The sequence below is a fragment of the Castor canadensis genome, chromosome 7 (genome assembly GCF_047511655.1).
Source record: "Castor canadensis chromosome 7, mCasCan1.hap1v2, whole genome shotgun sequence".
Lineage (NCBI taxonomy): Eukaryota > Metazoa > Chordata > Mammalia > Rodentia > Castoridae > Castor > Castor canadensis.
Genome location: NC_133392.1, coordinates 109,301,201 through 109,327,575, shown reverse-complemented (window position 1 = coordinate 109,327,575; position 26,375 = coordinate 109,301,201). Strand labels below are relative to the sequence as shown.

Below are 26,375 nucleotides of genomic sequence, written 5' to 3'. Positions count from 1 at the left end.
TGAAATTTTTACATTGAGTAGGAACATACTTTGAGTGAAGTGTATATATATATATATATATATATATAGCATCCCAACAAGCAGCATTTACCTAACCTGAGCTCTTTACTTCCAGTCCTAAACCAAGAGCCTCCAACTAATAGTTGGATACAGTAAGTCCAAAGTTACTTTGAAGATTATATTATTTTTCAGCAAATATGTGCAAGTCAAATTAATTTTGCTGGATTTCTTGGGTAAATATATAGTCAGTTTTATCCTAAGGAAAAAAAGCCTTCCCTTGCTGCTTTGTGACTTGAAAACCAGGAAAGATATTGGTTTTCAAATGAACAATTCTGAAATGAAAGTCACGTCCAGGTAAGAGGATCCACTCCGCCCCCACCCTACCCCTTTTCTCTGTGAATTGCAAGTACAGGTATTCTCAGATTTGATCTGCTCCTAGTGAGTTTATGTGTCTTCTTTGACAGGATGGACGGGCGGCATCGTCAATTCTGGTTGGTGCTATGTTTATTTTCTGTAATCTCTACTCTACTCCTGGCCCCGCCGTTCGATTGCTCTATGCAAAGCGACCAGGAATTGGACTGTCGCCATCCCACAGGAGGTATAGTAAGCTAGGGACATGGTTGGTGCAAGTGTGGCCCAATGGGTACCATGTACTGTTTGACATCTGTCTCATAGGAACATTTAGCATTATGCTGATCTGTGGAAATAATTAAACTGGATTAGGATATTGGGTTTTCATATAGTTTTTAAAACCCCTATATGAAAGTTGGTTATTTTAAAATGAGAAGGAAACTTTCCAGAATACTTATGTCTACTTCCCTCATTTTATAGGAGAGAATATTGGACTGACAACGGTTCAGATTTGCCCAGGTCTGTTAAAATACCTGATTGATGTAGGCATGCCATTGTCTCTGATCCCAAGCCCTAAGAGCAGTCCCTTTTTTGTTTCATTATTTAGATCTTCACTGAAATGCAAGCAGTAGCTGGTTATACTTTCCCCTGGTGATCATCATGTGGGAGACATGATTAACAAGAAGAAACTCAAAAGAGAATAAGTTTTAAGACAGACTTCTCTTATGACTGAGATATAGGGACAAAGGATAACTGATTAATTTCCTTTCCTATAGTCATAATTTATTTCCTTTATTCCTACTTAAATTGCATCTTCTTATTTTTTTTGAATTGGAAGTACTTCATAAAGGAGAATGATAAAGGAGGTGAATTCAACTATGATATATCTGATATATTGTAAGAATTTTTGTAAGCATCACAAGTACCCTCAGCACAACAGTAATAACAAAGGAAGTACTTTTGATAATAAAATCCTAAAATTTATCCCAAATCAGCATTTTGTTGATAAACTTAATCTGCTGAATAAAACAGGAATAGGTGTTCAGATATTGAGCTAGTGTAAAGCTCCCATAAGCTTTTGTTTCATTTATTGTTTTGGCAACAGGTTCTTGCTATGTAGCCCAGGTTGGCCTGGAACTTTCTATCTTCTTGTCTCAGCCTCCTAAGTGCTGGAATTACAGGTGTGCATCACGCTTGGTGCCTATAAACTTTTTTTTTTATTTAATAAATACCCCTTTATCTGGTCTTTGGGAGTATAATGGTGTCAGTGGATAAAAACTCTGCTTTCTCTTTTGCTAATGCTAGTAAATTTTTATTGCAACAACAAACTTCATAGCAAAGATTGCTCATTTACTCTGGTGTGATGGGCCTCACAGAATAGCAATCTCATGTTTCAGATATCTGGGCTATATGTGTGACCTACTGGCAGACAAACCCTACCGTCCTCACTTCAAGCCTCTCACCATCAAGGCGATCACTGTCAGTCCAATCCCTTTTTTCAACAAGCAGAGAAATGGATGTCGCCCTTACTGTGATGTTCTGCTTGGAGAAACCAAAATATATTCAACCTGCACAGATTTTGAACGAATGAAGTAAGTTATGATATTTTTCTTCACTTCTTCTTGTGTACTGGTCAATTCCTATGTAAATTGGATTATATTTTTTCTGCAGGACTATAGCACTGTGAAATGACTAATTAAAAAAAAAAGATTGACAGCAGTAGTGATCATAGACAAGCCCAACTAAATCCCAGGATGTTGTAGCTCCTTTTCACATCGAATGGTGCTATAGGCTAAGGAACTGGCATGAACTATAGCAAGCATTAAGACAATGGAGGTAGGAGAACAGAGACATTTAGGAAGGAGATGGCTTTGATGGAATTTGGTAAATCAGAAATGAATGAGGTTTCTAGGTGAACAGTTAGGTAGATGGTGATTTAATTAAAGAACTTATAGGATCCCTAATGCCAGTGGGAGGTCTTGGAGAGGTTGGAGAGAAGAGAATGGGTGGTAACATAAAATGAAATTAGTTGGGAATAGGTTGAATTGGGGGATTAGCATTCAAGACCCTCATAGAGCATGGCATTTCTATTTCTAAACAGATCTTGGTTGGATTTTTGTTCCCTTTACCTACCTTTACTATTTAAGATTAGGAAAAGCTAAGCATATGAAGGGTGATGCATTTGAAGAAAAGAAAGGGTCTGATAAGCAGATACACTACCTGGAGTCCAGTCAGGATGGAGAGGGCCTGCATCAGACCAGTGCTCTCCCATTGTAGAACCAGTCTGCACCTAGGAGTCCTTTGACTGTACTCCTGATTTTGCTCAAATAGGAAGTGTTTTTTTGGGTCCAGGCCTGGGCAAACAGGTCCTTTGGTCAGAGCCACAGAGGGCTATACCTGTATTTCTGTGACTGTACCATATTAGACTCTCTTCCAATGTCTATTTTGATGTCTATTTCAAGAGAATACCGTGTGCAAGATGGAAAAATCTTCATTCCTTTGAACATCACTGTACAAGGAGACGTGATTGTTTCTATGTACCACTTGAGGTCAACCATCGGGAGCCGGCTGCAGGCTAAGGTAAGCTTTCACAAAGAATCATGGCATTAGCTCCTCTGAGATTTTAGTAGGGTACTTCTGAATCTCTTCTCCCAGTCCTTTGGGCTTTAGTAACTTGCATTTGGAACAAGAAAGAGCCTGTAAAGATGTTTACATCCATCTCCCTCATTTTATAGGGGAGGAAACCGAGTCAGAGAGCTTGTTACTTGCCCAAAGTCCTTGGCGTGATTGCTGTGGTAGCCCTGGAACTTTTACCCTGCCATGTTCTTTAGAAGCTGTGCCTTTCTTACAGTGTTCTGTTTGGATTAGCTTAAGGGGTGAGATTTCAACTAAGAATGTGATGTGAAAAAATTAGTTTTTTACGGAAATGAAATTCACATTACATAAAAGCCATCTTTTTAAAGTACACAGTGCATTGGTTTTAAGTATATTCAAAAGGTTGCATAACCACCACAACTATCAAATTCCAGAACATTTTTACCTGACTTAAGAGAAACCTTGTACCCATTAGCAGTTACCACTCATTTTCCTTTCCCCATCTCCTTTCTGTCCTAATATATTTTGGACATTTCGTGTAAATGGAATCATATAATATGTGGTCTCTTGCAGCTGACTCTTTCACTTAGCATATTATTTTGTAGGGTTATCAATGTGACAGCATGTATCAGTACTTTCTTGCCCTTTATAGCTAAGTAATATTCCATTGTATACCACATTTTATTAATCTCGCCACCGGTTGATAGATATTTGAGTTATTGCCACTCTGGATGCTAGGAATGGTGTTGCAAGTGATTGTGTTTTAATTAATCAAATATTTACTGAATTCATGCTCTGTTCCAACCATTGCCTACATGTTTAGGATAGACTAGACTGAGGCTATGTTGTTTCCTTTAAGAAATTCTGCCTAGAGGGGAAATTTACATGTCCAAGTATCCATAGTACCATTTTAAAGGGAAGATGAAGTGCTGTAATGAGAACAGTTTGTTTTAGCCAGTGGTGGCCCAGATAATCTACAGAGAGCATGATGACCTTCAAGGTAGACCTTGAAGGATGAGTTCAGACTGGCTGGAACAGTGTCCTGGGGAAAAGGCGTAAGCATGGAACATCAGTAAACGAGGAACCAGCTTGCTGAGGCAGAGCTCACAGAGGGTAGAGGCTAGAAAGGAAGCTGGGAGATCATTTAGTATTCATAGAAAACAAAGAATCAGCTGTAGAAATATGGTTCCCCAAAATACGATCTCTGGGTTTGATTACTACTCCCGCTTTTTTGGCAGAACTGGGGTTTGAACTCAGGGCCTCACACTTGCTAGGCAGGTGCTCTACCACTTGAGCCATGTCCCTAGACCTTCAGATTTTCCTTTTTCTCTCATGGATTGTAATGTGCTTCTCTCACATATTTTCAGGTGACCAACACACAGATATTCCAGCTCCAGTTCCATTCTGGATTCATACCCCTGGACACAACAGTTTTAAAGTTCACCAAGTAAGTGCTGCTTAGACAAAGATCTTTTCTCACCAGTATGGCTGTGAAGCTCTGAGCCTCTTTAGTGCCATGCTGCAGTGTCTCCCAGAGTCCTGTGTTCTGGAGTAGGACTGTTGAGTGTAGCTTCACCGTACTGAGAGGCTGGCTGTTTTTTAAATCTTTTAATTAAGTATGATTTGTCTTAAGAGGTACAAATGGATCAAACACTTCAACCAGAATGGTCTAAAATTCTATGTGAGGGAACACAAGGGAACAATGTATTATGACTTTGATCCTTTGCATTTGTGTATCCCTGTGTTTGCCACAGGATGGCAGTTCAACCAATCGTGTGTAATTAGCCATGACCCATTAGAATGGATGCCTGGCCATACCACTGAGGTCATACCACAAGAGGACCCCTTTGCATCTGACATTGCTCTTTAGTTGCTATATCATAGATTGGCTAGGAAAGTCGGCAGGGTGGCTGAAGCTGGGGAAAGGTGGGTGTTGCGTAAACCAGGATAGGGGTAGACAATCAAGGGCTCAGAATGGTGGCTATGGGCCATGCTAGTGCATACTGGCTGGATGTATCAGCTCTGTTTTCCAGAATGATTTAACATATATTAGTGTCCAAATTCTTTGAACAGGTGTTATTCTCTTCTTTTCTCTAGATGAGGAAACCAAGGCACAGAAAAGCAAAGCAACATACCTAGTTAACAATTGAGTCTTCCCTAGAAATGAGTTTCTTTTAACCTAAAAGTCATCCTAAGATCACTTCTGTGCTGATCATCATTCTGGTTCCACTGTTTTTCACTGGTGTCACTCTTTTAAATCTCCATTTAGGCCTGAATTGGATGCATGTGATGTACCAGAAAAATATCCTCAGCTATTTCAGGTGATGTTGGATGTAGAACTACAGCCCCATGACAAAGCGGTAGACTTAACCCCACCATGGGAGCATTACTGCACAAAAGATGTCAACCCTAGCATTCTCTTCTCTTCTCACCAGGAACATCAAGATACTCTGGCCTTGGGAGGTATGGATACCTGCTGGTTTTGGTTTTCAGGAAAAGTCTTGGTATTTCTTATTACATTGCCTTATTTCCTGTGTTTCATTGATGCCTCATGGCCTTTTGTTTTGCAGGACAGGCTCCAATAGATATCCCTCCAGACAACCCCAGGCATGTTGGGCAAGGTGGCTTCTTTGCCTCTCTCTGTTGGCAAGGTACTCCAAGCAGTTCCTTCCCTTCCCTTCCCTTTCTTTTACCCCCTTTCACACTCTTCCAAGTATTTCCGTAAATTATAGGATTAGCTGATTATGAGATTAAGTTAGGTGGTTCTTTTTAAAAGACATTTAGTCCCTGAAGCAATTCACATTAAAACAGCACTTAGAACTCAACCAGATTCCTTCCTCCTTGTTTCACACCTTTCACTACTTTTTCAGATGAGGCAACTCCCTTTGTTCAACTCCATGCAAAAGACCTTCTTATGGTAAATCCTACATTCTCTCTCTACACTGTGTTCTGGACCACATCTTTTCCAGATTGACATATAAGTGTGATATTTTCTAAGATCTCCCTTTAGACTGCTGACAACACAAAGACATCAATAAAGGAGTCTATTTCTTGTCTTCAACTAAATATTCTAAAAATGTAAAGTCGAGTGTTTCTCCCAGTTTGCTGTAGTCATTGGCAAGGCAGAAGGGGGCTTACCTGGCATAGGGAAAACAAACACTTGACTTGTATCTCTGCTACTTGCTTTAAAACCATTAGCAGAAATCAGGGCTCCATCACCGTATTCTTTTCTCCTGACCCTGGAGAGATTTTCAGAATTCTTCTCAACATATCACTTCAGACTGCTAACCATCTGTAGATTGCCATTCTTTTTTTTTACTTTCTCCTTTTATTTTATTGTTTTTACATTTACTTACATGTGTATACATAGTTTGTGCCACCTCCCCACCCCTCCAGCTTCTGGGCAGAACCTGTTCCAGCCTCTTGTTTTCCGTTTTTGTTGAAAACAAACATAGGAGATAATAATAAAGACATAGCGTTTTTGCTAGTTTGAGATAAACAGAGAGATTCCTAGAGTTGCTTCCATGCACGTGAACACACATTCTTGCTTTAGAATTTGCTGAGATTAACTGCAAAGTTTGGTGTGAAATTGAGAAGTCAGGACATTACATAAGACTTTGGGGATGGTCTTGCTAAAGTTCTCTTGATCTGCCTCTGATTTGTGAATGTAAGATACTACTTCTGTTGATATAGCAATTTTCAGTGTTTTGTGAAGCAATTATTCATAAAATCCTTTGAATTAAAAGTAGACTTTCAGAATTTTATTTTGAGAAATAGGACCAAAAACATCTCAAACTTGGAGGACCGAGTCAAATCCAGACAGCACGTGGATTTTGCAGCTCTTTCTTGGTTTTCCTTACCTCTTTCCTTCCTCACAGCAAGGGCTTTTAATAAAACTTCACTCTTTCCATTGCCATTTTAGTAAGTAATTTACAAGTAATGTGTCTAGTCACTCTCTGAAATAGGTTTAGCACAGGTGCACAATCTCTTACCTGAACCTCTCTGAGCCAGATATGCTTAGAAATGCAGACTTTTTGCATTTTTATAAAGGTGATATGGCACATAAGTTATCTATTACTTAACATCCCCAGTGGCAGCTCAGAGAACAACCTGTAATCATGCATATTAAGATCAGGTTTTTTTTGCCAGCTGAATTTACACTGAAGGTAGGAAAGCCTTTCCTTTCCCATAGCCTTTTGCATTTCAGAATTAAGGATGAGGGGTGTGGGACTGTACCTGATTTGGAATGTGTTATTAAATAACAAAGTTCTGTGAAGACTGTCTGAAGTAGGGCCAGGCAAGTCACTCCCTGGCTCTCCATTCTTTTCCCACAAGAGACCTTCTTCCTGGGCCCATCTGTTTGCTTTTGGGATGGCTAAAGGATGATTTGAAGCAGAGCCATTCTGTTTACCTAGTAGTGTGTGAGTCATTTTGCTTTGGACTACAGAAAGGGCTTGCTTTTGCCTGCAGTCACCTGGAAAATTAAAAGTCAGTGAAACTTGGAGTTACTATTGTTGTTTTCCAAAGTACCTATCAGTGTGCCTGGCAATTAATAATAGTAATAATACTCAGCATTGAGATGCTGCTGTTAGTAACCATTTATTGGCCTACTGGCTTTTCTTAGATCAGAAAGCAGAGAAATCGCTCTGTGAGGAGGACCACGCAGCACTAGTGAATCAGGAAAGTGAGCAATCGGATGATGAACTCCTAACCCTTTCTAGTCCGCACGGCAATGCCAATGGTGACAAACATCACGGAGCCAAGAGGCCCAGCAAAAAGCAGCAGGAGCCAGCTGCCCCTCCACCTGCGGAAGAGGTGGACCTTCTGGGCTTGGAGGGGTCCGACCTGAGTAAGAACTTCTCTCCGCCCGCGGCTCCTCCCACCAATTCTGAACTACTGAGTGACCTATTTGGCGGCGGAGGTGCGGCTGGTCCTGCCCAGGCTGGACAGTCAGGGGTGGAGGACGTGTTTCATCCTAGTGGACCCGGATCCACCCAGTCAACGCCACGCCGTTCCACCACCTCCACCTCCGCGTCACCAACCCTTCGAGTGGGAGAAGGTAATTGTTTCCCTGGTGTGCTATACTTCTCAGGTTTGAATTCTAATTTTTGGGTCAAGCACACAGAATTGAACTGCTCTTAGAAGTCTATATTTAGGTCCCCTTACATGGAGAACACAAGAGAAAATAGAAATATTGTCTATTTTTGTAGAACAGTGTAAGAGTGGATATTTGACCTCCATGCTCTTACTTTAAATTTTTTTTCCAGTTTTCTTATGTTCCTGATCTTGGGAAAGAAGCTAAGTTTCTGAGGTTCTTTCTGAGCTTCAGTTTCATTATCCACTTCTATCTGACAGGGCAGAATTGGGGGTCAGCTGAGATCTTCGTGAAAGACAGTGCAATCCTCAGAAAGGACAATAGTGGTAGTTGTTGCAGGCATTATTTTTAGCAACTGTGGTTTCCTGCTTTCTTCAGTTTTCTTAATTCATTCACAAATTTTTCCTTACTTCAATGAATCTAGTTGCTATAGCTTGCTGAGAAAGATATTTGAGTTTCATACATGTAAGACAGTATGAGAATTCAGTTTTATTCACTACTCTCATTTTATTGTTTTTAAAACCTTCAAGTGAGCCAGAGACCACTAAAAACAAAACTAAAAAACCTAGTGAGTGGGGTTTTCTTTTGTTCATCTTAATAGCAGAGCCCTTCTGCCTGGTCTTTGCCCATTGCTTCGTTGAATGTGAACACTCATCGTAAGCAGAGTTTGGTCACTAAACACCTCCTACAGTGCATGCATGATTTAGGTACTCATGGAGTCATCACTGGTGACCTTGTCTTTTCACCTAGTCTGTAATCTGGATTGGCTGATTTTGCATTATTAAGATTTTAAAGGCCCCTCATTTATAATCTATTTATGATTTATCTCATAAATAAGTCCAGCTTCTTCCTTTGTCTATAAATGTGGGATTATTCTTTGGTGGTCAGAAATCCTGGGGGGCCATTGTTAGCCCTGGAAGATAGACCAGGATAGAAAGGCCTGTGGAGCCAACAGGCAGGCATTGTACTGATTTTTCAAGTATTTGGCCTAGGGCCAAGCAATAGTAGCAACTCAGGTATTTGTAGAATAAGTGAGTTTATGGGACTAAGAAATACATTTTCCCTGTTGTTTTCTAGGTACCACCTTTGACCCGTTTGGAGCACCTTCTAAGCCGTCAGATCAGGATTTGCTGGGTTCTTTTCTGAGCACATCCAGTGCTTCCAGTGACCCCTTTCTACAGCCCACCAGAAGTCCTTCACCTACAGTGCATGGTAAGGACTTACATTGCATTCAGTGCAGCATAGGTTTCTGCAGAATACTAGGAAGTGTGCAGATATAAAAGCATCAGCAGGTGCTTTTGTGTGTGTGTGAGAAGCTATGTAATGTTTTTCCCCTTTGGAAATTAACAATTCACATTAACATATTAAAAGCTCTGGGATGTCTTATAGGAAAGAAGCTTGCTTAACATTGTTTTACTCAGCTTTTCTAAAACTTATTTGATTGTGGAGTTTTTTTCTTTTTTTTTACACAGAATCATAATGTACCATTGATTGTAAGAGATGCCAGTATTTTATGTACCAATAAAATTTTTTTTAAAACTGCTTTTTTAATTGATAGGTGCATCCTGATTGGAGAAATCTTTGAAATGTGGAAAAATAAGAGCTTAAATTAACAAAATATGTTATCATTTCATGAAATTAGTATTCCACAAGTGAAATTTGGGATCCCACCACCCTCATGTGGGGAGCTCTTTCATCTAATGTGATAGTCTCTAGCCACACACAGCTGTAGAGCCCTTGAGATGTGGCTAGTCTGATTTGAGTGTGCTGTAAGTGTGACTGAGGTTCATTAACACAGGGATTTTGGTTTGGTTTGTTCATTGATGCTTCCTTAGTGCCTGGGAGAACTACTGACACAGTAGGTGCTACCTATCTTTGTTTCTAATATATAAATATTAAATAAATAAATTTTTTCCTATCAATGTTTCTTTGATGCACGGTAGTATCCTCTATAAGGTTACTTTTCCTGACTCTAATACTTTGAAATTATTGCTTTGATAGGAGTACTAGTGTTTTTAACTCTTCCTTTTTTAGTATATAATAGCTGTATAGGGGTGTTGTGACATCTTCATATATACGTACAATGTACACTGACTAGATTCATCCCCTCCATTATTCTTCTCTTCCCTGTACCCCTTCTTAAAATGACTTCAGCGGCTTTCAGTGTTCCATATTCATATATGTATAAAAGCACATTAATCATATTCTCCCTCCTTTACCCTCCCCCTCCCATTAGTCACCTTCCCCTTAACGTGACCTGTTTTACATTCCTGTCCTTCATTGTTCAAGTCTCTGCTCATTGTTCAGTGTGGTTTTGCCTTGGGATTTTACCTGTAAATATATTGTACTTTAATCAGCCTAACCCCGCCCCCATGACTCTTCCTTACCCTTCTCCCTTCTGTGCAGTATTGTTTGATGTCTCATGCACATGGATGTCAGTACTCCAGCCTAGTGGATGGATCCAGTACTCTGGTTCTGGTGAGCGGGTTGGAACATGTTGTTTACCACCCATTTTAGGCCAGCTAGCACTCCTTTGTAGCCACATTCCTCATTTTGGTCTGTATCACGCCAGAGAGTGAAGAGAATTTCCCATGATGCTTTGTAGGAAAGAAATGATCATTTCAGTCTTTGTGAACCAGTTGCATCATCTCCGTGTAGGTTAGCACATAGGTAAGACTTAGAAGTCAGTGTGGGGAGGTCAGACTGATCACTGTCAAATCCTTGGGACGCTTCCCCTGAGTTTCTAGAAGGCATCACCAATCTCTTCTGGAAATCAAGAGATACCACCTTTGAATTAAACAAATATTGAATATCTACTCTTAAAAGAATAATCACTTGTGATATGGTGTTAAAAGCACAAGTAAGCAACTAACCATAATAAAGTACAAAATTATGATTTAAATATCAGGCACTTACTTTTTCATTTGTATATTCCTATCTCTGGCATATTTTAAGTTTCCAGGGGCACGGCAACATGTCTTTTATGTTTCTGCTTCCTGGTGTGATGACTTGCATATGGTAGGTTGCTGTAAGAGATGTGTAGGCTTTTTTTTGGGGGGGGCGGTTAAAATTTTATTTACTTATTTATTTTGGTGACACAGGGGGTTTGAACTCAGGACTTCACACTTGCAAAGCAGGCATTCTACCACTTGAGCCACACCTCCAGCTGAGATGTGTAGGCTTGATTAGTAATAAGGATGCAGCTCTAACGCCTCCTTCTGTATCCTAATAGATGTAAGACTAAGATCACAGCTAAGAAGGAATCAGATAACAAATATCAGTAAAACTATCTAATTACCACCTCAATTTTCATGGGTTGCTGTAGGAAAAGAAAGGAAGAAGTTGGGCCTATAATTGTAGCTACTTGGGAGGCTGAGGTTGGGAGGATTATGGTTTGAGGTCAGCCTGGGCAAATATTTCTCGAAATCCCATCTCCAAAATAAACAGAGCAAAATGAATGGGAGACGTGGCTCAAGTGGTAGAGAGTCTGCTTTTTGAGTGCCTGCTATGCAAACACGAAGCCCTGAGTCCAAACTCTAGACCCACCAAAAAAATCGAAACGACAATAACAACAATACCCCCTCCCCCCAAAAAAAAAAAAAAAAACCAGAGGGAGTAGAAAGGAAAGAACTGTTATTGTCGCTAGTGGTATGTTCTTTTTTTTAAGTTAAGTGTAGGAAGATACAAGATGTAATTGTTCATACTAAGTAAGCAAAACAGTGAACATGGTGGGGCTAATGCTAATCCCGATGTCTTGATCATTCTTTGGGTGGTGTGTGTGTGTGTGTTTGTGTGTGTATGTGTGTTTTCAATCCCATATGCAATATTAACGTAGTATTTGTTCTTACTGATTTTTATGGACAAAGCCTAAAGTTACCATAGAAAGAAATTCTTCTTTATAGCAGAACATCTCTTCTAAATTCTGTTTGGAGTTTTGAGAAGGGTCAGAACAATCCATTTTGAAGCTGTAATGGCCTTCTTTTGAGTGACAATAGATATATCCTGTCACCAGCATAGCGGGTGGTGGATAGTTAGTAACCAGTACATATTCTGAATGACTCATCATTATCAATTTGTGTCACAGCAGAAGAGGAAAGAAAATATCAGATCTAAGTGGGTCACACTTTGGTGCCCTTGTTAATGCTAAGCTAAAGTGAGTTGGATTTAAGGATTTTTCCCCTTTTCTTGTTACCCACTGTTAAGTGTACAGGCGGGACACACACAGATGAGTAGAACAATTCTTGCCTTCGAGGGGCTCACAATTTAATGAAGAGAGACATATGCACAGTTGTAATTCCAAGCATGTGAATATGGAAGTAAAACAAAGGTGAACCAAAGAAAGCACAGAGACAATAAATATTACATGGCTTCTACTGAGCCTCGTGTGAGCTCATAAATGAAAGCAGAAAGTCCCCAGTGCTGCAGAGTGAGGCAAAAGCTCAGAAGAAGAAGCCATCTGTTGGGATCTTGAGAAGCCATGAAGGGTGTAGAAGGGATGGTTTTATCCTGGGTGAACTCAGAAAAGTGGGTTCTGAGCTATTTTGTTCTCATTTCTCTCCACTTTCAGCTTCTAGCACACCTGCTGTGAACATTCAGCCAGATGTTTCTGCAGGTTGGGACTGGCATACTAAACCAGGTAAAGGTCAGCAGGTTATTTTTTGTAAGCACTTATCCAATCACTAAAGCATAATTTCTTCACCATGATGAAGTGAGCACTTGCAGAGTACCAGTTACCCAGAGCACACTTGTGTAATTTGTGTTGATATTTCCTAAGGATTCATATTTGGCCAGAGCTTTTCTGACATGATTGTGCCACTTAGTGTGTATTATTTAACTTTTCTCAGTCTCATCTGCTGAACATCTGTCTTGACAATAGATTCAGACAGATCTGATGTATCTCGAACTCTACTACTTAGAAACGCGTGAGGTTTTTTGCACAAATCTGAGCCTCAGTTTTCTTATCTGAAATATGGAGATGGTAATTTTTATCACACACAATTGTGTAATGAGAGTTTCTGGCACAGAGAAGATGCTGAATATTCTTCACAAAGTACTTTTTGAGGTTGGATTTGTCTGTAATAAGTTAGATCTCCTCATGGCTACTGTGACATTTATTGAGAGCTGTCTTGAGTGACTGCATTCTGATGTCATACAAGATATGTGTGTACACAATGTACTTATCACAACTTTCTGAAGTTTTTATTGTGGTTTAAACAGAATAAATCACAACATAAAATTTTCCCTTCTTACAGTTTACAAGCAAACAGGAGAATATTGTCAACTACACACATATTGTTATACAACAGATACCCAGAATCCTGCTCCCATCGTGCATGAGTCAAACACTATACCCACCAAGTAACAATAGCCCATCTTTTTTTTCTCCCCAGTCTCTGGTAACCATCATTCTAGTTTTGGTCTTTATGAGTTGAACTACTCTAGATACCTTATATAAATGGACCCTTACTACATTTGTCATTTTGTTACTGGCTATTTTTGCATCTTAGAATGCTCTAAGGTTCATTCTTGTTAAGCACATAATAAAATCCTTCTCAGGCTAAATAACGTTCCATTGTATACATATGCCAGATCTTCTCCATCTGTTGATCGACATTTAGATTCTTCCCATCTCTTGGCTGTCGTGAATAAATCTCTAATAAACATGGATATGCAAATACCGCTTTGAGGTCCTGCTTTCAGTTCCTTGAGTGCATACACAGAAGTGGCGTTGCTGAAGCATGTCGTGGTCGTACTTTTAATTTTTGAAGAGCCTTCATGTTGTTTTCCCCAGGGACAGCATTATTTTACATTCCCACCAGTAGAGTAGAAGGGTTGAAATTTCTTCACATCCTCACTAGCACTTGCTATTTTTTCTAATGGCCATCCTAACAGTTATGAGGTGATAACCTCATTGTCATTTTGGTTTATTTTTCCCTAATAATTAGTGATGTCAAGAATCTTTTTATATGCTTGTGGCCATTTGTGAATCTTCTTTGGAGAAGGGTCTGTGTGAGTCCTTTGTCTATTTGTTGATTTGTTATTGAGTTGTAGAAACTCTTCATATGTCCTGCATTCTAACTTCTGATCAGATATATGGTTATAAATAGTTTCCTGATTCTACAATTTACCTTTTCATTCTCTTGACTATTTCCCTAAACTTGAAATAGTTCCATTTATCTACATTTTTTACTTTATTGCTTGTGATTTTGTTTTTGTATTATTTCCTCTTTTTAGAGAAACAATGAAAAAATATTGAAGCTCAAAGGTGTTAAACAAGATGCCCAAGGTAACTAACTCAGTTAGAGAGTGACAGTGCCAGAATTCAGTTGCAGTCTTGACTCCAAATCCCATAAGAAAGAACCAAGTCAGGAGACATGAGTGATAAATACTGGAAGTGATGTTAACATTATGGGCAGAAAAGGACCTGTGCTTGTTCTGTGACTTGTCCTTGCTCCAGGTCACCCCTCACTCAAGTAGAGACTTCTGACACATTTCCAAACCTTAATGTTCCTCAGACAACTGAGCTGTAGCTCTGAAATTCTGAATTGCAGAATTCAGCCTTGGACAATTAACTCATTTTTAATGATCTTATTTCCTTTTCAGGAGGTTTTGGAATGGGTAGCAAGTCAGCTGCCACCAGCCCAACAGGATCCTCACATGGCACTCCTACCCATCAAAACAAACCCCAGACTCTGGATCCTTTTGCTGACCTTGGGACACTAGGTATAAACTTATCAGGTTAAGATATAAATCTTGATTGTCATAACCAGCTGGTATTGCTACCCAGGACCTCAAATAGTGCATACTATTAAGCTATATCCTGAAAGTCAAGATTGGCATTTTCAAAAATGATACCAAATACCAGGCTGGAAATAATTTCTATTAATTCATTTTTTAATGTGCTATTTTGCATTTGTAGTATGAATAAATGTCGAGATTCCAGAAATATATGATGAAAAGGCCATGGCAAAGGAGAGATATATAGGGAAACAGAAAGAGATGAAGCTGGTCAGATGGATTTGTGTCACAGGGCAGCAGCTGTATGTGTTACCCTTGAAACCCTCACCCTATTAGTCTTTTTCCTGCTCATTTACTACACTGCTCTCTGATCAGTTTATGAAATTCTACCCAGAAAATAGACTGTGTTACATTTCCAGAGTATTTTTTGCTGTAAGTTAGTAGTGGTTCAGGATAAGTGTTCCATGTGCACGTGGGTTTGGTGGATTGTGATTGCTGCAAAAACGTTTGGAGAATCAGTGTTCATGATGATGCTCTTCCACAGGGATACAGTATCCAGGTTCTCAAAGTGGTTTCGCCAAAGAACCTTTCTGCAAGGAGTAGTTCATTGGACTACCTGTCCCCAAGTCCTTTCTTCCTCCATTTTCTTCTTTCCCTAGGGTGGAGCAGTGTTGTTAAATAAGGATGGGCGCCCTGCACAAAGCTGTACATTGACCATGTCGATGGCCTATGTTCTTTAGAGGGCCCTCCGTAAGCAAGTTAGCCATAGGGAATGTGGGCATGCATGCCATTTTTGCCATAATTGCATTCGTTTTCACAATTTTCCCTTTTAAGAACTCTCAACATCATTTTACACAGTCGTCTTCTCCTCCCACCCCTTGTTTGTATCTTAATGAAAATTTCAAAGTAATAATATCAGGTCAAATTCTACTTAGGGTGAGGTCTCATCTGGGTGAGGTCTCATGGTGGTCCATACCTATAATCCCAGCACTTGGGAGGTAGAGAGATTTTAAGCTGGAGACCAGTCTGGGCTACATATCAAGTTTGAGGTGAGCTGGGACTAAGTAGCAAGACCCTGTCTCAAAAACAAAACAGCCAGGCACTGGTGCCTCACACCTGTAATCCTAGGTACTCAGGAGGCAGAGATCAGGAGGATCATGGTTCAAAGCTAGCCTGGGCAAATAGTTTGCAAGACCCTATCTCAAAAAAACCCAACACAGAAAAAGATTGGTGGAGTGGCTCAAGTGGTAGAGCACCTGCCTAGCAAGCATGAGGCCCTGAGTTTGTTACTCCAGACAGAAAAACAAAGACAACACCCCCCCACACACAAAAATCTCATTCACTGTTCATTTTTGTACATTTATTCATCCAACAGATATTTTCTAAGTGCTTTCTATGTGGTAGCACTATTGGTCAGAGTAAATGTTGGTCAAAACCAAAACAAAGCTCATGCTTTCCTTAAGCTTACATTCTAGAAGGAGAAACAAACAGCAGATGAATAAATACACAATGTCAAATCATAAAGTAATACTAATGACAGTTACTGTCTATTGAAGACTTCACCATAAGCCAGGCACTGTTTTTAGTGTTTTGTATATATTTAATCTTCCTAATAATCTTTTGAAGTAGGGACTATTAGAATCCTCATTTTGTAGGTAAGGAAACTATGAAAAAAAGAATTAATTGACATGTTTGAGTCATAAGATTTCAGTACCCAGAAGCCTAGCTCTCAAGTTTGCATTCATAGCTCCTATGCTGCATGTTAGTATTTTCTGGAATAAGGAAGAAGATGGCAAATAGTGGTGGATTTAGGTGTTATTTTAGATTACCAGTGTTTAGGAAAGTCCTCTCTGAAGAAGTGGCCTTTATAGGAAGTTCTTAAAACTCCAACATGTCTTGCATTTAGTAGTCATGTCTTTTAGACTTGTTTAGTCTGGAAACGTTTCTCAGCCTTCTCCACCTTCCATGGCATTGATATTTGAAGGACATAGACCAGTGGAGAGAGCCTCAGTTTGGGTTTAATCTTAATTTTGATCACAGTGCTATCTGCTAGATTTATTCACTGTGAAGTTACCAGCTTATTTTTGTAACTAGTATGTAATTTGGGGGAGATGTTTGGAGATAATCCTATTTTAAAATATCCTATTTTCCATTTGACTTTTACCTCATGGTTTTAGCATTCGTTAATGATCCTTGGTGGGTGTGTTGACACTCACCTATAATCCCAGCATTCAGGAGGTGGCGGCAGGAAGACTGTAAGTGTGAGGCCAGTCTGGGCTACATAGAGAGACCCTGTCTTGAGAAGAACAAACAAACAAAAAAAGACTCTTTCCTGAAGCAATTACTACTATCATGTTTCAAGGTTGTGATTTTCCAATCTTTCTTTCTGTCTTTTATGTATTAATTACCTGGCATTTTACTGTAAGGAAGTCTACTGTGATAGAATGCAGAAAAAACAAAAGCCAGAGTCCTCCTCAAGGCATTTTGACATGAAACAATTCTGATATGAACAAACATCAATGCCTTGGTTTCTTTCATAGCTATTCAGGTATAACAGGCTGGATGTGACTTGTACAGGTGGTTGTGTGAGATCCCAGGTGATCGCTTCTGTTCCAAAGCAACATCTGAAAAGAGCTAAGGACCAAGAGATGCGCAGGTGTTCTGAGATCGCCCAATCAGGCAGAGGTGGCTTCTATGCTGAAACCTATGATATAGTTAGAAGTTGGATCAGAGGGATAGGAGCCCAGGCAGAGGGAAGGACATGTTTAAGTCACATACAATGCTTGAAAGCAGAGAGCTGGGATCTGTGGTAGGATAGAGAAGGGAGAGAAGGGTTTGGATAGGTTAAGTCCAGTTCAGGAAAGACTTCAGAATTCGTTTGTACTTCAGATTGAGTGCTAGTTGAGGAAGCAGTTAATTTTGCATTTTAGGAAGATAATTCTGGATATATTATAGAGGACCAATAAGAATGGAGTCATGTGTGGGAAGGACCAAGTGCTGGCTGCTTCCAGAGAAGGGAACTCTGTAATGGCAGAACCACTGACACTTAATGGAGGAAATCGGTGGAAGTTGTTAATGGATTATAAGGAAAATTGAGGGAGAGGAGAATTTTTATCTATTTTCCCCTCCTCCCCCAGACTTTTGGGGAAGCCTTGGAAACTCTGGAGCAGAAACATGTGCAGAGTGACTGAAGCTGAGGGTGGGAAGGAAGATCACTGCATCTCACCATCCAGGCAGTGGACCTTACAATACAGTGGAAGATAGAAATGTTACTCAAATGTAAAATACTCACTATGGTCATACAAGATGTGTATGTGTGTGTGTGAGTGTGTGTGTGTGTGTGTGTGTGTGTTAGAAAGGGAGGGAGGGGGAGAGAGAGAGGAATGAGGGAGGGAGAGAGAGAGAGCGCTCCCTAGGTAATTCTGCACAGAAAAGGTTGAGAGCCATTGCTTTAGCTTTTAATGAGGATAGCAGTGGCCTCAGGGTTTAGCAAGTGCTTTGTATTTCTGTCAGTTCACTGCTTCAATAGCATTAACAATTAGAATTGCTGAGCATGGGAAGAAAATATTCTGAAAGGTTAGATATCACAAAGTCATGCAGTTGACAGGCCCCATGAGAGTGGTGTCAGTGCCTGCATTTCCCACTGTGTCTTTAGCCTGGTGTGTAGAAGTGCAAAGGTGGTTCATAAATTAATGAATAAGTGATAGTGTGGTGGGTATATGGAAAGTGGTTTTTTAGTTCTTTAGGTTTTTCCATATTTACCAAAATTTACAGTAATTAAGACCTATTTAGACTAAACTAAGCATCCTTAAGAAACAAAATGAAACCTCAGTGCAGAAGGAATACCCCACCTTAAGTGTGTGTTCAGGAGTTATTGACAGGAAGACTCAGAGCACATGAAGAGGGTTTGGCACTGTGTGTCACTAGCCCTGCTATTATCTCCATGTATTACCAAAGTATTTCTTGAGCCCTTATAATGGTGGTGGGTGCTCGGATATGAGTTTGCCTATTTTATAATGTACAGTGCCTCTTAGTTCACTTCATTCAGGAGTTGAGAAGCACTTTCATACATTATACCTGTGTCTTCACATTATACCTGTGATGTAGACATAATTTTAATTTCACAGATGAGGAAACTGAGGCTCAAAGGGATGAAATTTTTCACCCAGCTTTAGAAGAGTAGGGATTTTCTGTATCTCCCGTAGCCTGGCACATAGTGAATGTTCAATACATACAAGTGAGTGCAGAAGTGAATAAATGCAGAATGAATGACAGCTGAGGCTCAAACACAGTTTGGCTCTAAATCCAGTGGCCATAATAAAAATATTCTCAGTGGGGAAGGAAACAGGAGTCCTGAGATCAGGACAGAGGGGAAATATCTATAGAAAGTAGATACAGTAAAGGATGAGTTTTGGTAAAGGCTCAGAGTTCTGGGAGGAATTAGGGATTCTGGAAAGTAAGACGGGTGCATATGGTCAAGTTCAGCTCCATTAACTAGCTGTGTGATCATGAGTGTATCAGTATTTCTGAGCTTTGACTTCACCTTACCCCTTAAAGGTATTGTGTAGATCAAAGGCATTAAGGTGTGTATCCACTTTTTATAAACTCTAAAGAGCTGTATCAATGTTATTTTATTGTCACTGTTACTTTGGGCTTATTTTATGAAAGGGCCCTAAGAGATCAACACATTTCAGATTCTTATTTTATGCAGGGTCTCCTATAACAAAATGCAACCAGTGAAAGGATGAAACTGTCAAATTTTAAATCATCTTTATTTACTCTTGGGCACTAAATCATGCTTGTACTTAAAATAAAGAATCATGAACCCTGATAATTGAAGTTTAAGTAGCCCCTTAATGAGTGAACTTTGTTTTATTCCCTGTTCTTGTCATTTGGTAGTTTCGACACTAGCAAAGAAATAAAATCTACTTAGACAGTAGGAGGTTGGGAAACGATCACCTGGTGGGAAGAGCCAGGGCTCTTTCTTCTGGCTTGGAGTCAAAGATCTAGGTTCAAGTTCCAATTCTTCCACATGCTGGCTGTGTGACTTTAAAAAGATCACATAACTATCCTGAGCTGCTGTTTGTTCATCTGAAGAAAATGTGAGGCTATGAGAACATACCTAAAAGTGTCACTGAGGGGATTAAGGAACTAATAGATATGCCTGCCATTTTTTTACCTATTAGGAAGGTTAATTATGCTATCAGTCAAGGCAGTTTCCACTAAAGTCATTGCAAACAGTTTCTTGAGATGCAAGAGTTAGAGGTTACTCAAAGTAGCCTTACCTTCCTTCTCCTTTTTGCTCTGTAGGTGGTTCTTCATTTGCTAGCAAACCTACCACACCAACTGGACTGGGTGGAGGATTTCCATCTCTCAGCTCGCCACAGAAAGCATCTCCCCAGCCTATGGCTGGAGGGTGGCAGCAGGCTGGAGGCTACAACTGGCAGCAGTCACAGGCTAAGCCCCAGCCCAGCATGCCACACTCCTCCCCTCAGAACCGCCCCAACTACAACGTGAGCTTCTCAGCGATGCCTGCAGCCCAGGGCGAGCGAGGGAAAGGATCAACTAATCTGGGTGAGGATGGTGGTGTGGGGCCTGGTGTAGGTAGCCTGTCATCATCTGTAATATGGGCATGGCAGTCTTTTGCCTTGTTACAGGGCATTTGTGAGTGTCATGGCGATTAATGAATGGAAAAGCACTTTGAAGATCCTAAATCCTTTGAGATAATGATAAGATATTCTGCTTAAGAGTAAAAATAAAATTTTCAAAAATTGTATTGCAGAAGGGAAACAAAAAGCAGCAGATTTTGAAGACCTACTTTCTAGTCAAGGCTTCAATGCTCACAAAGACAAAAAGGGACCCCGAACAATAGCTGAGATGAGAAAGGAGGAAATGGCTAAGGAAATGGATCCCGAGAAGTTGAAGGTGAGTGAGCCCCTGACTCAGTGTCATTGTCTTACGGGGCCAGGCCTTCTGACAAAGAGAGGTGTGTGGAGTCATTGGCATGAGCCCAGTCTATTGCCTGATCACCTCCCAAAGGCCCTACCTCTTAATGCCATCACCTTGGGGGTTAGGACTTTAGCATATGGATTTCGGGTATGACATAGGCATTCAGCCCATAGCACCTATGTTCTGGCAACCACAGTATTTTGGTGGATTCCTGAAGTTGTGATTTGAGTACATGCCTTTTAATATCTAAGTAGCTTTGCGGGGAGGTTGTATGTGCTGCTTGGTATTCAGATTCTAAAGACAAGTCCTTAGAGTCTGGTGAGGAGAAGAGTGCATTTTTTGTATGTTCTCTTTCTGCATTGAGAGCTTTTTATTAGACTGTTGACTAAAACAGGATCTGTTCTCTGTTGATAGAGAAATACTTATGCATCCAGGAATTGTCACTTCTGTAACATCAGACTTGAAGGTGCTCTACCACAAAAACCATGCTCCCAGTCCTTTTAGTTTTAGTTATGTTTTCAGATAGGGTTTCATGCTTTTGCCAGGGCTGGTCATGGACTGTGATCCTCCTAGGATCACAGTTTATTAGGCAAACTCTAAACAGTTTTCTATAAAAGAAAGTTGATCATTTTTTAAAATCTTTGTTTGGTTGTTTGATTGGTACAGAGTATGTAAGTGTTGGGAAAGTAGCCATCATTAACCATGACTGAGCCATTCATACACCAGGAAACACTCACTAGGCTGTTAGATGATAAATGCATTTTTTTATTCCTTTAACTTAAACACTTCATTTGTTCAAACTCTGAAGGTTCATCTATGAATGTTCATAGTTGAATAAATGGCCAAATGGATCAATTCATTGAGTCTCTTTGGAGCTCTGCTCTGTGTTAGGTCTATTACTTGGTTCCTGAGATAGAGTGATAAGTAAGGAACAGTACCTTTTCTCACACAGCTTTGCCTCATGGCAGGGAAAGATGAACATACAATTGCAATAAAGTGTGGCACATATCATGACAGGAACATGTTTAAAATAGAGCAGGCCAGAAAACATGTTTGGCCTTCTTTTTTTTTTTTTTTTTTTTGAGATAGGGTCTTGCTATATAGTGGCATGTTCCTGCCTCAGTCTCCTGAGTGTTGGGATTACAAGCATTCACCAGTAGCCCTAGATAAGTTTGGCTTTCTTGAAAGACTTTTTCTTTTTTTTTTTTGGCAGTGCTGGGGATTGAACCCAGGGTCCAGTGCATGCTAAGCATGCTTTACCACTGAGCCTTATTCCTTAGCCTGAGTCTGGCCTTCCTAAAAGGGATGTTTATGTAGTTCTGGTAACCCAGCAGATGCAGGTGTGACCTCTTGGAGTTTATACTTAGGAGCATGTAGTTAAGTGTAAGAGGTCAAAGAGGAATGAATTCAAACTCTCTGAGGTAAACTTTGTGAGATTCCTGAGCAAGCTGTTGAAGACCAGAAAGACAAGGTAGGTGGTGGAGGTGGAAGGAAATGCATCCCAGGTAGAAGGAACAGTGTGGAGTGTACGGGGTACTCCAACTGTTTGATTTTGCTAGAGCGGGGAGGTTTCCAGAGTCTTGGACCAGAAAACAATTGAATTTCCTAATTCTCTTCCCCCACATTTACAGATTCTGGAATGGATAGAAGGCAAAGAGAGAAATATCAGAGCCCTTCTGTCCACAATGCACACTGTGCTGTGGGCTGGAGAGACCAAGTGGAAACCAGTTGGCATGGCAGACCTGGTGACACCAGAGCAGGTGAAGAAGGTATACAGGAGGGCTGTGCTGGTTGTGCACCCAGATAAAGTGAGTAGGACCTCCCTGTCGTATCACTTGTCTGGTTCTCATTTCATTATATGAACATGTATTAAAACACACATACTTCCCATTTTCTGGTTGATTAAGCCATGTATTTAGTAAAACTCAAGTCTAGCAGAGAGCTAGATGAAAGAAGCTTTTCTCTTTTGGAGACACAGCAGTGAAAAGCATTAGAATGTGTTTTGCAACATTAGTGAGAAACAGCAAGATTTTAACAACAGAACTAAACACATTGTTTTTACATAAACTGCTTGTGTCAATTTATGTTGTCTTTTGATGTATGTATGCATCAAGTGTTCTACAGTGTTAGAAACTTCCACTACCTCATGGCCTAGTAAAATCATAATTCAGACAGATATCTTAGACAGAAGTGAGTCATGACTTGAAGTCATGATTGAGGTGCCTCTTGGGAACACATGCTTGAATCCCATGTATTTGATTTCCATCTCTCCTCACTTTTTATGACTACTCGAATAGAAGAATTAATAAGAAACAACATTAATACTTGCATTTTGTGTATGTGTGTGTGTGGGAACTGAGATTTGAACTCAGGGCTTCACACTTGTGAAGCAGGTGCTCTACCACTTGTGCCATGCCTCTAGTCCATTTTGCTCTGGTTATTTTGGAAATGGTGTCTCATGAATTGTTTGCCTGAGCTGGCCTCGAACCATGATCCTCCCAATCTCAGCCTCCCTTTTAGTAGCTAGGATTACAGGCATGAGCTACGGGCACTTGGCTAGTACTTGAATTTTGATCAATCAAAATAGAAATGGGAACCCAGAAAAATGCACAAATTGTTTGCCCCTGTTATGTGTCTCAAAGAACTTAACTTTTCACAAATTGGAAAATAAGAGGTTAGAAACCCAATCAATTGGAGACAGGCTGTCATTTAGCTTTTTTATTTGGTAGACACTTCTGGAGAAGGAAAATGTATCTTTTGCTGTCCAATAAGCTCTGTTATCTACTTACTGATGGATCACTATTACCGTATGTGAATTTCCAGGGGGATGGCATAGAATTATGGTCATATAGATTGGGCTATAAAAAGAGAAGCAGTGTTATAGGAAAGCATTTTAATTACTTAGAACCCTTCTTAGCAGTTCATTTAATCTAAATATAATTTTGGACTCTGGCATCTAATGTGCGTTTTTGTTTTCTTCTACAGGCTACTGGGCAACCCTATGAACAATATGCAAAGATGATTTTCATGGAGCTAAACGATGCCTGGTCTGAATTTGAAAACCAAGGCCAAAAGCCCTTGTATTAAATTGTGAGCTTTTTCGTCTCAGCTGCAGACCTGTGCTAATGCTTAGTGTATATCACAATTCTGAGGTTTTCACAGATGAACCAAAAATTCCAGTAATGCATTTCTAGTACTAAACTGTTAAATTACTCGTGAATTAATTTCTCATAATAAGGAAATGTGGACATTTGGTTTCTCCAAACCCCTGCCATAAAAGATCCAAAGCAAGAGAAGGAATTTTTAGATAGATGATCCTGCAGAGACAGAACATTCCAGCCTGCTCTTTGGGGAGCCTACTAAGCTGTTTGCCTGGGAAAATGGAAAATTGAGGCCACCAAAGGTGAAGGCATAACATCCATCTTATTGCTGTGAGAATAAGATTAATTAGCAAAAGTTATGATAATAGGATTACCTGATGGTTTTAAAGAACGGTTTTAGGTGGGTTTTTTTGAAAGATAATTTGAGTGATGGTTTTACAAAGACTCCAGGAACATAACCACCAACTATTTTTTAATGGAAATTACAAAGTATGGTTGTTAGCATAATACTGCATAGTCATTTGAGCAGGAGCACTAACTAATATAAAGGAACTTGGATTGTGGGAAGTGATTATGTAAAATTTCAGGGATTACCACCAATTCTTCCTGGATAAGTTAAAAATGAACACAAATGCTGATTAAAGAAAATAGAAACTCTGAAGATGTAGAAATCTTGACTTCTGGTCAGGATGTTGGGCTGCTGCCCTCTTTTCCCTTGAGAAAAGTATAGTTGATTAAAGAAAAACTCTTAATAACATAACAATTCTGAACCTGATTTGAAAGACACTTCAATTTTACCATAAGACATAATACTCATTTTTTTGCTTAGTCAAGAAAATGTTTCTTAGCTGGTAACACATTAGAAAGCAGTTTGGCCCAGTCACATTTTGTCAGGATCAATACCTGGACTCAATGTTCTGTAGATTTGTGAGCAGTTGTGATAAGGACAAAAGACAAGGTCAGGAGAAGGTGAGGAGTCAGGAGAAGGGTGCAGTTGCAGGGAGAGTGCTGTGTGCATCTTCAGACCTAGTCAGTGGCCTGTTAGTATTTGCTTTGAGAAACTCTGTTCCTTCCCAACCAATGACTATGGATCCCTTGGATTATTTTTGTGGGGTTTATTGTTGTAAAGTAGTTGGAGGTCTACAGGAACAATATTCAGATAGGGACCTTTGTGAAAGCACGGCAAGAAGGAAACTTTTCCAGACCTCCAACTGGTTGGATTTCAATTCAGTGTTTGGCTGTCTCTCATTTTGAGGGGTAAGCAGTTTGTTATTCTGTGGCTTTAGTAGATCTCCTAGTGAGCACATACATGATGTGCGTTTTATATATATAAATATATGTATATATATTAAATGCACATATATATGCACAAAGCAGGTGGTCATGAAGATTTTGATGCTAATCTTAAAAGATTTATGCTCAATATCATGAAATGCTTTCAAAAGTTGTTTTTCAAAGACAATCATTTTTTGTTTCTGTTTTAATTTTCTTGTGGCAAACTGTACCAGAAAAGCAGCATGTCAAAAATTCTTTAGGTTCCATATAGATCTTTCTTTTTTGGTCACAAACATTAATTATTTATTTTACATTTTATTGATAATGTGAAACTCTCAAAAAATGTTCTCTTTTTAAATACACAGCTGTAAACTGTTCAAGGTAACCATAACAAACTAGATGTTACTTCTTAATGTATTATAATGTTTGATCCAGTATGTGCTTGTCTTACTTAAAACTGGAATGTGAGACATGTTGCTGTGACCTGTTTTTTCTTTTCTCATTCACATTTGTAGATATCGTATGAACTACAGTATATAATGACAATAATTAAAAGGATATTATGTGGAAGTCACGTACATTTTGAAATCATAGAACTATATTAGCTTTGTATCATGTTTGGATAATTCATTAATGTTCACAGTTAAAAATATCATTAAAATTATGTAATTAGCAATGAGAAAGAATCTTACTTAAAGTCAGGGGCTTCCCCCCATCTCTTTTCCAGATACATTATAATTCTGGACCCCTGTTTATCAGAAAACTCTGAACATATGCAGACCAACAGGTTTATGGATTCCTTTTAAATATCTGGTAGTGACAGAGCTTGTTGTTGATCTGATTCACTGTTTCATTCATATTTATTGTAATATATTTTTTGTTTTGTAAATATATTATACACAACAAAATGTGATTGGTCTAAAATATTTGTAATGTATATTAAAAGGCTCAAAAATATTTTTAGAAACCTAAGTTATTTTTGTACTTGTAGGAATACAATGACAAATTTGAATTACATCTCTGACCTGATTCACTTTAAAGGAAAATTATGGGGAAAGAATATGAAAAACATATAATACATTTTCACCAAAATGTAATCTGATGAGATTTCCTATACTTTCATCATCCATACACACACACACACACACACACACACACACACACACACACACACACACACATTCTTTCTCTCTCTGATCATGCTATGTGAATACCATGTTTTGAAATGAACCAGCATAGATCTGCTGCTCTCCTGATCAGAATATTAATGG

At 39.5% G+C, this 26,375-nt stretch overlaps 1 protein-coding gene across 9 annotated transcripts in view; it reads left to right on the top strand.

The window, feature by feature from the left end:
• The window catches only part of Dnajc6 (DnaJ heat shock protein family (Hsp40) member C6), a 132,231-nt gene extending 106,170 nt beyond the window's left edge, over positions 1 to 26,061 (top strand). For 8 of the 9 annotated variants that reach the window (XM_074079870.1, XM_074079872.1, XM_020183961.2 and 5 more), the window contains 14 exons: positions 465 to 598; positions 1,749 to 1,943; positions 2,814 to 2,931; positions 4,314 to 4,393; positions 5,216 to 5,409; positions 5,517 to 5,597; positions 7,571 to 8,005; positions 9,119 to 9,253; positions 12,609 to 12,677; positions 14,645 to 14,764; positions 20,090 to 20,353; positions 20,562 to 20,704; positions 22,360 to 22,536; positions 23,714 to 26,061. In XM_074079870.1, the coding sequence (XP_073935971.1) occupies positions 465 to 598; positions 1,749 to 1,943; positions 2,814 to 2,931; positions 4,314 to 4,393; positions 5,216 to 5,409; positions 5,517 to 5,597; positions 7,571 to 8,005; positions 9,119 to 9,253; positions 12,609 to 12,677; positions 14,645 to 14,764; positions 20,090 to 20,353; positions 20,562 to 20,704; positions 22,360 to 22,536; positions 23,714 to 23,815 (2,247 nt within the window). In that variant the 3' untranslated portion in view covers positions 23,816 to 26,061. The remainder of the gene's footprint in view (positions 1 to 464; positions 599 to 1,748; positions 1,944 to 2,813; positions 2,932 to 4,313; positions 4,394 to 5,215; positions 5,410 to 5,516; positions 5,598 to 7,570; positions 8,006 to 9,118; positions 9,254 to 12,608; positions 12,678 to 14,644; positions 14,765 to 20,089; positions 20,354 to 20,561; positions 20,705 to 22,359; positions 22,537 to 23,713) is intronic. The other variant, XM_074079869.1, reaches the window with a different exon arrangement.
• Positions 26,062 to 26,375: the final 314 nt, after the last annotated feature.